The sequence below is a fragment of the Carassius auratus genome, chromosome 30 (genome assembly GCF_003368295.1).
Source record: "Carassius auratus strain Wakin chromosome 30, ASM336829v1, whole genome shotgun sequence".
In the NCBI taxonomy this organism is placed as follows: domain Eukaryota; kingdom Metazoa; phylum Chordata; class Actinopteri; order Cypriniformes; family Cyprinidae; genus Carassius; species Carassius auratus.
This window is the reverse complement of record NC_039272.1, coordinates 1,778,545-1,789,159: the sequence shown is the minus strand read 5'-3', so window position 1 is coordinate 1,789,159 and position 10,615 is coordinate 1,778,545. Positions and strand designations below refer to the sequence as shown.

General features: G+C 36.3%; 1 protein-coding gene across 2 annotated transcripts; it reads right to left on the bottom strand.

Annotated features, from left to right (window-relative positions):
• Positions 1-595: 595 nt before the first annotated feature.
• Positions 596-10,035, bottom strand: cchcr1 (coiled-coil alpha-helical rod protein 1). Of its 2 annotated transcripts, XM_026210671.1 has the most exons (19): positions 9,787-10,029; positions 8,897-9,140; positions 8,670-8,828; positions 8,518-8,593; positions 8,302-8,409; positions 7,685-7,770; positions 7,474-7,588; positions 7,248-7,358; positions 6,997-7,140; positions 6,103-6,213; positions 5,398-5,504; positions 5,098-5,210; positions 3,764-3,839; positions 3,085-3,206; positions 2,835-3,002; positions 2,412-2,510; positions 2,119-2,270; positions 1,007-1,136; positions 596-832 (listed from the first exon to the last, which is right to left on the bottom strand). In XM_026210671.1, the coding sequence occupies exons 1-19, from the start codon at positions 9,854-9,856 to the stop codon at positions 705-707; spliced, it is 2,319 nt and encodes a 772-aa protein (XP_026066456.1). In that variant the 5' UTR covers positions 9,857-10,029; the 3' UTR covers positions 596-704. The 2 variants fall into 2 exon arrangements, with proteins under 2 accessions (XP_026066456.1, XP_026066457.1); XM_026210672.1 differs by lacking the exons at positions 596-832; positions 1,007-1,136 and adding an exon at positions 2,577-2,662 and having other exon boundaries at positions 2,130-2,270; positions 9,787-10,035.
• Positions 10,036-10,615: the final 580 nt, after the last annotated feature.

Here is a 10,615-nt window from a genome sequence, read left to right as displayed (position 1 = left end):
AGTTAGATTTTTTTATTTTTTTATTATTAATAAAGTATGTACTAAATTGATCAAAAGTCACAATAACAACACATATATTTGAAAACATTAAATCAGCTGTTTTCAACACTAACAAAAAGAATTGTGCCTTGAGCACCATAAACTAAGCATAATTAGAAACACTTATGAAAGATCATGTGACGCTAAAATAAAGTTTTTTAGGCTTCAGTGACTCACACTGGATTATTTTCATGATATTTACTCATTAACATATTGAGTAAATATCATGTTCCATTAAGATATTTTGTAAATTTCCAACCGCTGGTAATATGCATAGCTAAGGACATCATTTGGAAAGCTTTCACGGTGAATTTCTGAATATTTAGGTTGGTTTTTTCCGCCCGTCAGATTCCAGATTTTCAACCGGTTGTATCTCCGTCGAATATTGTCCTATTCTAACAATACCATTCATCAATAGAAATCTTATTTATTCAGCTTTCAGATGATGCATAAATCTCAATTTCAAAATTGTCACTGATGACTGGTTTTGTGGTCCAGGGTCACAAATGTCTAATTTTGCAAACCATCTGAGATTAACTGCAAGATCTACAGGTCTAATTTTACAAAAATCTCTTTTATTAAATGATAAAACAGACATCAAAGCCCATGAGAGAGGATGGAGAGACAGCGAGTGTGTGAGAAAGAATTGATTGGTGTGTTCAGCACTATTCTTTATGTGTGTCAGCACAAGAGGGTGTTTGTGTCACAGTGAAGGCCTGACCCTCCTCATCATCTTCTTCCTCTGAGCTGCCCATCACTGCGGCACTAAGAGCCTGCAGTGCCCCCAGCAGACCTGAGAAAAGCGGGATGAGGAACCAAGTCAAGTGCAAAAGAACATTGAGTAGACATTCAAAAATGATTCAATGTATGAATGAACAAATTAAATAACCAAAGCTATTACAAAATTATAAATATGAATCCATATCATGGACAAAAGCAGTTTTTTTGAGTGTCAGAGTATGCTTACTTTCAGGTGTTGGAGGATTGCTGCTCTCGGGCTGAGGATAGTGCTTTTGTTTCAGGGCCTCAGTTGTCTGAATTGCTGATCTTCTCAGACTTTTATATTCATTCATCAAACCCTGTTCCTGAACCACTGCCTGCACACACACAAAACAATAGAAAATAAAGGACAGAGAAACAGATCTAAAACCAACACAGATCTCTGAGCCAAGCACATTTTAAATTATTTGCATCTTGATACGTTAAACCATGTTTATCTACAATGCAGTTGCAGAAATCACCCATTCACATATTTTAAACTGCTTTAAACGGAAATTCATAAACTCACACCTCGTGCCACTCACATACTGGGTTTATTTCCCAGCAAAAGGAGTTCAGAAATTAGCTGGAAATGCACGGATTATAAAATTATATTTTCAAGTTTGATTATACAACTTGCAAAATTATACAACTTTAAGTTATGTGTTTTTTATCAAATAAAATGAATCCAGCCTAATTGATCAAAACAGTGTCACTAGCTAAAAATGTTACACAAAAGAGACTGTTATTTTAAACTTTCTATTCACTCAGTTTTGACAAATAATTACACCTCACAAGCAGCAAATCAGTATATCAGAATGATTTCTGATGGATTATGTGACACTGAAGACTTGGGTAATGATGCTGAAAATTTATATTTGCCATCACAGAAATAAACTGCATTTAAAATATATGCATTTAAAATATAAAACATTTATTATTTGTGAAAACAGTTATAATTGTTCACAATAGAATATTTCACAATATTACAGTTCAAATAAATGCAGCTTAATTAACATAAAAAACAGCTATTTAAAAAATACAAATTAATAAATGCCACTTGATTCAAAATTCAATTCTGTTAAATGCAGCATGTTGAAAACAATATACAATTTATTATTATTATTTTTTTTTTACATTTTAAATAAAATAAAATGTTTCATACTACAAGTCTTTGTATAATTATTTCTTGGTAAAAAAGTGTGTGTCCTATCTCACTGAGGACACCAAGTGATCCAGGACTGCAACTGTTGCCCCCTCAATAAAAATAGATGAGTGAGTGTGTGTGTGTGTGTGTGTGTGAGAGAGAGAATGACTCACCAGTAGAAGGTTGCGGTCTTTGTCCTTGTCTTTCAACTGTTTCTGCAGATGTGTGATCTGCTTGTGTGTGTGTTCTGTTCTCTCTTTCTCTACGTCTTTCATCTGTTCTTTCTCTCTCTCCACCTGCCTCTGAACCTGCCGCAAAGCTACCACTGTGCGCACACACATACACACACACACACACACACACACACACACACACACACACGAGAATGCATGTTCAGTAATGCACAGACACTCATCTAATCAAAAATACATACCATGACATTTGTATTTTTATGTCAAGCATGTACCTGCTTTTGTGTGCTCTCTTCTCGCTGCATTGAGTTGAGCCTCCATGTCCCTGAGCTTCTCTGCACACACACTCTCAACTTCTGACACCTTCTGTAAAACTACACAAACATCCATATTCAGCTTTTACATCTTCAAAAATAAGCAACAGTACTCCACAACCAAACCTGAGCAAATATTAGATGGAAGCACAAATGGTTCTTCATCAGAGAGATTCTGTGAGCAGAGTGGAAGCAGAGCAGCATGATTTTGCCTGGAGCAATGAGCAATTGATGTCAGCAAAATTCAGCATGTGTTAAACAGTATTAATAGACTATTAGCAATGAGAATAAGATTATTTTTTTTTTACAATTTACAACGCTTTGTGTGTGTGTGTGGGGGGTGGGTTGCCGTTACCTCACTCAAACACATTGCTCTTCACACACCTGAGTCACACTGCTGCTGTAGTCTCTGGGCCTCAGCACGGAGCTCCACAATGGTCCCCTCATGCTCTTCACACTGTCTCTGCATCTCCATTCTGCTTGATTCTGATACCTCCAGCTCCTCGCTGCTTTGTGATAGAGCTTCCCTCAGGTGTCCCAGCTCTCTCTCTCCTGCAGTTTGCATTCAACACAGTTACAGTCCTCTCTCTTTACGATCTTGAGAGTACATTCAGGTTGACGTTTGTGTACATACGCTGCTGCTGTAGTTCTGACAGGGAGGCCTGGATGAGCTCTGGTGTGCGTTTGAGTTCCTGTGCAAGTGTGTCTCTCTCTGTACTCAACAACACCACCTCGGCTTGGAGACTCTTAATAAAGCTGCAACACAGACAGGAAATAATGGAATGAAATACTTGTATACAGCATATTATACACAAATAACCTGGATTACTGAAACATATGTAAAAGCTGTACCCATGATTAACATTCCAAACTACCTTCAAGACTCTATTTATTATGTATTTTGGATAATATGGTTATATGTGGCCCTTGCGTGGTTGCAGTGTGTGTGTGCAGATGTACCTGTATTAAACTATGCAAAGCGACCTTGAGCTATGGAGCTATGAGCAATTTAAACAGTTGCATACTGAAGTTGTCACTTCCTGTACATCTTGTAAATAAAAAAAAACAGCTATTTTTAATCTTTAATCTAACATCGTATCTTCTTTTAACAGAGAGATCTTCTGTTTTAAACAATTGTTAAAAATAATAATGTTTAATAATTAATTAGTATTCAATTATTATTATTATTATTATTATTATTATTATTATATAAATATTATGTTTAATATGCATTGTGGGATAAAACATCTAAAACATTACAAAATGTTCTTTTTTCATTTTAAACACAATAATTTATTCCCATGATGCTGTACCTCTCTGCCACTGCTGGCTCTGGAGATCTAGTAGCGTTCTTGGTTCTCCAAAGAGCTTCTTTCCGCAACAGCAGCCCTGCAGACAAACAGCCCATGTATGTTTAATAGGGCTTGCATAGACTAGTCGAGTGATCGCCTACTTCAACCACTAGTTGGCGCTGTGGGAAACAATCGTCTACTCGAGCATGTATTAACCATGCACACAAAGTGTTTGCAAGTATGACGTGAATTTTAAGATTGCAATATCAGTAGCTGTTACTTTCTATGACCTTATCTATGTTGCATGTAAAATTTAAATATGTAATGTAATAATTAGGGGTGTGCCTGAAGCCGAATACCTTATTAAAAATGGCACAGATAATGGCTTCAAAAACGAATAACAGTCAAGGAATAATTCTGCCTGAAAACTTGGCTGAAGCTGGAACAGTCCGGAGTTTGCTAGATACAGTAACAGCTGAGCCAAGGGTTCAGCGAAATATTTTACAGAGACCTCTAAAGTCTCTGACGTAAACTTTATGAATGAAAAGAGCGAAAATCAAACAGCATTGGTGTCGCCTCTCTGTGCATCTCTCAGAAATCAAAGCTCGGCAAAAGTAATATCACCTGTAATAATACATCATACACACATTCTATTATTTGTATATATTTAAAAGGCAATGATTTAAACCTTAGGCTATGATATGATACGAATGGATGGATTAAGCAAAGCGCACCCACCAATCAAACTCAGTCTTTCAAAAACAAAACCAGTTCTCTCCGAGAGAGAGCAGGCTAATAATCAACTTATATACGGATACATTTTCTACTTGTCTTACATGTTTGCATCTTTATCTTTTGCTGATTTGCGCAGCACACGCACATGAACTTGTTTAGTGAAGTTCACTAAACATTAAGACTCGCTTAAAGAGTTCTGCGTAATGAAAATGTGCGCATTGAATTGATTCAGTCGTGTTCGAATAATCACTAAACATTTTCATGATCTCTCTCTGCTTGCATGATAAATATTATTATAGAAATTAATTATTATTTTAGTTTAACACGGCATACTTGTATCTGTACAACGTTGTATCCGAATAAATATGTAATGTCATAATTATAAAGTTTTGACAATTTCCATATGTAATTGTTGAGTAAGCCTATGAATTAATAAGCGTTTATTGATAAAAAAACAAAACAATTTAATGTCTTTTTATTCACAGTAGCATGAAGCACAAGTAGTCGAGTAAATTTTTATTTAAATAAAAAATCGACTAGTAGAAATCAGTAGTCGTGCAACCCCTAATATTTAATGTGAAACAGGCTTACATACACTCGCACACAGATGACACTCTCACCATGTACTGTGTCCAGACGTTTGGCAGCGAAGGCGAGTCTCTGGTTCAGCTGACTTACACTGGACTGAACTGCTTCCATCTGACCCGTCTTCATTTCTATGGCTGACATCACTCTGATGAGAGCGAGATAACACACAGAGAGAGACAGATGTTTATGGATGAGCTGGCTTCAGGGCTTTGGTCAGAGGAACAGTCAGCTTTAATCTAATCATGACAGTCACGTTGGTATTTATTAAACTTGTTTAATCCAGAGACGTACAGAACACGGACAGATTCAAGGGGTGTGATCATGTGTGTTACCTGTGTGCTGTTTCACTGATAGCATTCAGTGATCCCTCGGTGCACTTATTGCACTCTTTCAGCTGAACATTTTCCTGTAGAGCACCGTCTAATTGCTGCTGAACTCCCTGAACACACACACACAAAGCAAGCACATGGGCTGTCAGAAACACACACTTGCCTGCAGGCAATACAGAAGAAGAGTTTCAGTGCCATCACTGTGTAATACAGCTGATCAGCTGGACAGCCGCTCTGAATGTGGTGAGTAATCACGGATGAACAATGTGATGTTAAAACAGCAGAACTTCTATGAGTCAACTCTGAACAAGCTTAAACCTCACTAAGCTCAATCCAACCTGTTCAGACTGTTAAAAAAGCAAAGATAACAAGAAAAGAATGAGGGAAAGAGCTCATGGGGGTTGGAGACAGAGTGCAAAAGCTGATCATGTGAATATCAATGAGCTACATTTTAGTGAGTAGTAACCACAAAATTTCAGTTCAGTTTCTCATACACATCTATCATATCACCTGGAAGACCTATTATGTAATAAACAGCATGGCTCATTAGGAAATGTATAGGGCTGTGAAAATGTACATTGAGTTCAGGAACCAAATATGAGGAACAGAAGAACATCTGTGCAGGTTTTATCCATTACCAACGAGAGGAATTTCATTCTAATGGAAGGACCACAAGACCTGTATGTGCATACTTGTAAGTCAAAGTACCTGTGCGTGTACATGCTGTAACTCCAACTGGGCTGTTTTGTCCTCTAGTTGGTGCTGAAGGACACTGTTCTGTGACTGCAAACACTCTACTTGCTGCTGCAGAGAGGAAACCTACACACGCATACAATAAAAATGTACTAAACTCAGATTTGAAAACACTAAATCTTAAGTAAACACTCCCAATAACTCAAAAACTTAGTTTTACTAATGTGATGGAAGAACATAAATAGATATGTAATCTAATGTGGAGAAACCAGACATTTATGTTGACAGCCAAAATTGTACATACTGAAAATGTATTTTAATTAATTAACTGACATTAATTATCCATTCAAGAGTTTAGAGAGGTTGTATGCTTTTGAAAAACGTTACAAATACAAACGAGCATAATATTGCAAAATATTATAAAAAAAAGTTTACAAATTCTATTTTAATATATTTAAAAATTTAATTTATTCCTGTGATCAGCCATTAGTCTAGCTCTCATTATCACATGATCCTTCAGAAATAATTCTAATATGTTGATTTTGTGCTCAAGGAACTATTATAAAAACTAAAATAAAGGTATTATTTTCGATGTTGAAAACAGTTGTGCTGTTTAATATTTTTATTAAAACAGATACTTTTTTTTCAGTTCCTTTTGAACAAAACTAATGCATTTTTGATGAATAAAAGTAAAAACTGGAAAAACAACTTTCCTCACTCCAAATGTTTCAACAGTGGTGTATATTTGGACACTATATTTAGCAAAAACAATATAGGTAAAAAATACTTTTTGAAAATAAATTTCAGGGGTCAAATCAAAATAAAAATGCTAATTACTGACACCAGTGGTTAGAAATGTCCATCTATCATAGTATACTATACATGTGCATGAGAATGCATTTGCATTACCATTTTATGCAGTTGTGTTTTCTCCGTGTGAAGCTGTAAATCTCTGGTCTGTAATTTAACAAGCAGCATGAAAACCTTTTGTCTCCAAACACTCAACATCTGCCCAGCTTTACTGCCAGAGTACAATGGGTCAGCAGTCTGCACCTACACACATAATAAAATACCACTAAATCTATTAATGAATTCATATCTGGCAAACTGCATTGGCCATTCATTTCAAATATTACATGTCTGCACATGTGCAATCTTACCTGTTCACCTAGCTCTTTCTCCTGAATAGCCAAAATGTCATTGGCTGAGTTAACTCTAACATTCAGCAGCTGGACTGATAAAGATAGGGCTTCATTTTCCTTCTTTAAATGCTATACACACACACACACACATTCATAAAATAATTACATTCATGCATTCAACATAAATTTGAAGGACCACAACTGATGCACTAATTGCAGTTCAGCAGACTGTGTGTTTACACACTTGTATCTGTCGTCTAAGCTCTTCCTCTTCCTTTTTCTCTGTGACGTGGCTGCCAATGTATGTCCGCAGTTTCTGCACACACTCAGACTGTTCCAGCAATGAACTGTTCAGGACACTGCACAAATACAAATCATGTGACATCACATAGACCAGTAGATGATTTGTCATTTAGAGACAGCAGTATGAGCAACATTTGATTCCTTATACTCACCTCAGTTGATTTCTCAGCTCATCTCTCTCTGATATCAATTCCTGTATTTGGGTCCTCAGTAAGGTCACTTCCTGTGCAGCATCATTCTGATATTCAAAGTGGTTGAAAATAAGATAAAATAAAATATATCACATGCACCATTACAACAAATCAGAGTCATATAAAAAAAGAAAAATGTAATAAAATATCAGTTTTATCTCTCTTAGACAAATTAAAAAGTCAAAAAATACATGAATCCTTCAAAATAAGATCAATAAAATGCATTTAGAAAAGACAGATACATTAATTGGGTGGACTGTAATTTCATGCCAACATTTGAAGGTGCACTAGGGAACATTTCTGGGTTAAAAATGAACAACAAAATCAATTACTGAGCAAGTATATACCAAAAAAGTCAATCTTCAACACTGTCTCCTTGCCTTATGATATCATACATTATTTGTGTAATAACAATGGTGGATTTCATGGGACAAGTCAGTTTTATGCCACTCATCTGTTCATTAGTAATGAGCTTTTTATTTATCTGAGCTACAGTATCATCCATTGTTGAAATTAAGAAACTTCATTATGACAAATGGGAACAAAATACAGCCACTCTACTATTAATTATGTCTTACCCGTGTCTCTTGTTTTTGTTGCAGTCTCCCCAACTCCTGCTTTGAGTCCTGTAACTCTTTCTCCAGATGTTCACATTTTAAATGATACTCTCTTTTCAGGATTGAAAGCTAGACAAATAAATGCAGACTGTATTTAGAAACTAGCATTTCTGTCCCTAAAACACACATTTTTCTCCTGTTCTGAACGATTAGGGAATAAAGTGAAAGTGTATTTACCTGGTCTTGGCTCACATTTAGTTCAGCCTTGCAGCTTTTCAGTTGACTGTGTAATTCATCATGCTCTTTACACTGTCTGTAGACACACACACACACATTTCAGCCCACATGCGCAGTTGAAAGAACAAGTCAGTCAGTTTGAGTGTTTGCACCTGTTTATTAGGTTTTGCTGATCTGTGACCTGCTCTCTCAAACATTCTACTCTTCCTTTCAGACGCTCCATCTCTCCTCTCATCACTTCCTTGTCTTCTCTTAACCTTTCCATCTCTTGCAGCAGGGGCTTTGGGCTGCTCCTCTCATCGTCTGGCAATCTGACAGAGAGAGATGAGTTTACAGAGAGACCACTAAAGTCAGTGGATGTGCTGATGTGTTTGTGTACCTGTGGTCAGGGAGCCGTTGAATTATTTTCTCATTCTGTTGTTTCTGACGGCCAGGCTGCCATGCTTCCACTTTAGCAGGCTCTGTCCAGCCAAACCCCTCCTCACTGAATTTAGAAGAGGGCAGAGCTCTAAACTGTGGCAGAACCTGGGTGGGTGTGGTCTGTGAAGCTGTGGGCGGGGCTAGCGGTCCCCCAGTAAACTGAGCAGGTGTCATCAGAGGAGGAGTGGTGTTACAGACAGATGCTGGGAGACACATAGAAAGACTAATATTCATGTCATAAACACATAAGACTCTACACATAAAATCTCTATTCTGAGTTTGTGCCCCCTGAGCATCTGGATTGTTTTCTTTACAATGACAACATTATAGATGCCTCACATACAACACAATTTAACAGTACTGCTCATTATTTTCTTTGAAGTTTGTTATTATTTTTAACCACCTTTTAGCTGTCACTGGTTCAATTTTAGAAAGAACAAACAGTCCATGCAGTGTTGGTAAGGTTACTTTGGAAAATGTAATAGGTTATAGATTACAAGTAACCCTTTATAAAATGTAACAAATAGTGTAACTTTATTTTATATTTATTAAAGTAATGTAACTAATTACATTTGATTACTTTTATAACTGTGAATCATTTCGAAAAAATGTAAAGCAAGCAGGGCTAACCTTAACACTGATTATTGTCAGACTTATCCAGAGATATTGGAATTTCAATATGGATTAAAAAGTAACGTTTTACATTTACAGTGGTCAAAACCCAAATGTAGGAAAATATATATAATTTCTTTCAGCAGTTAAGATAATATACAATAGCTTGAATGCTGTTTAGTTGGTGTTAAATGTATCACACTGCCGTTTATGCTGTTTGTTTAACGTTAACGTTACCTCCATCGGGAGCTTTCATGAAGTCCGCCGGTGCGTTCAGCCTATCTGCTCTCCATTTAACGTTATCCATAATAACGACTAAAAGGCCAGTATTACAAAATCGGCTTTACATAAACGTGTAAAACGTTTAAATCTTGATGTTTTGATGATTAGTTCACGCCACAGTTTCAGAATGCGCGTCTTGCCCGCCGTTCAGTTGTCATGGCAGAGATTTCCGGTCTAAGCGAGGAACTACAGCGCCCCCTGCAGTCATGTAGCATATCATGCAGCATATTTTCCACTTTGTCAACTTAGTGACACATTTACACCTAAAAACTAATAAAAAATAAAAATAATAATTTGAATCACTTTTCTTGAACCCTCTGTATTGTTCGTCTTGCTCATCTTAATGTTAGAGTTTTGCACATTTGAAACATTAGAAAAATAATCTGCCTAGGAGCTCAGTGTGACCACTTTTGTGTTTATTCCTGAAACCTAACCAGTAATGTTTTAAACTAAAGTTAGAGAAATCATTTTTACATCCAACATTATTCTTAAATTCTATATTCAGTTATTTTTAAAAGATCTAAATATGCTTCATATCATGTCTACAAACAACTAACCCTTCATGACGTGTTTAATAGTTTTATTTTTTTTAAATGCTGCAAATATCCAGACCTTTTGCTTGTTTAGCATTGATCTCTTGTCATTTGTTCTGGGTGGATGTGTTTGTTCTGTCATTGATTCTTTCTGTGAATGAAGGCTTTGATCAGGCCTCTGTAGAACACTGACCTTCTTGTTCAAGACCCAGAAAATGTCACAGTTGCATTCAAGGTTCATAGAAATAGAT

Bases quoted from the DNA above. Each gene is read 5' to 3' on its own strand.
- cchcr1 (XM_026210671.1), bottom strand. From the start codon at position 9,856: ATGGATAACGTTAAATGGAGAGCAGATAGGCTGAACGCACCGGCGGAC. The intron at 9,141-9,786 runs GTAACGTTAACG...TGTGTCTCCCAG, and splicing joins CATGAAAGCTCCCGATGGAG to CATCTGTCTGTAACACCACT. The intron at 5,211-5,397 runs GTAACACACATG...CGCTCTCATCAG, and splicing joins ATCAGTGAAACAGCACACAG to AGTGATGTCAGCCATAGAAA.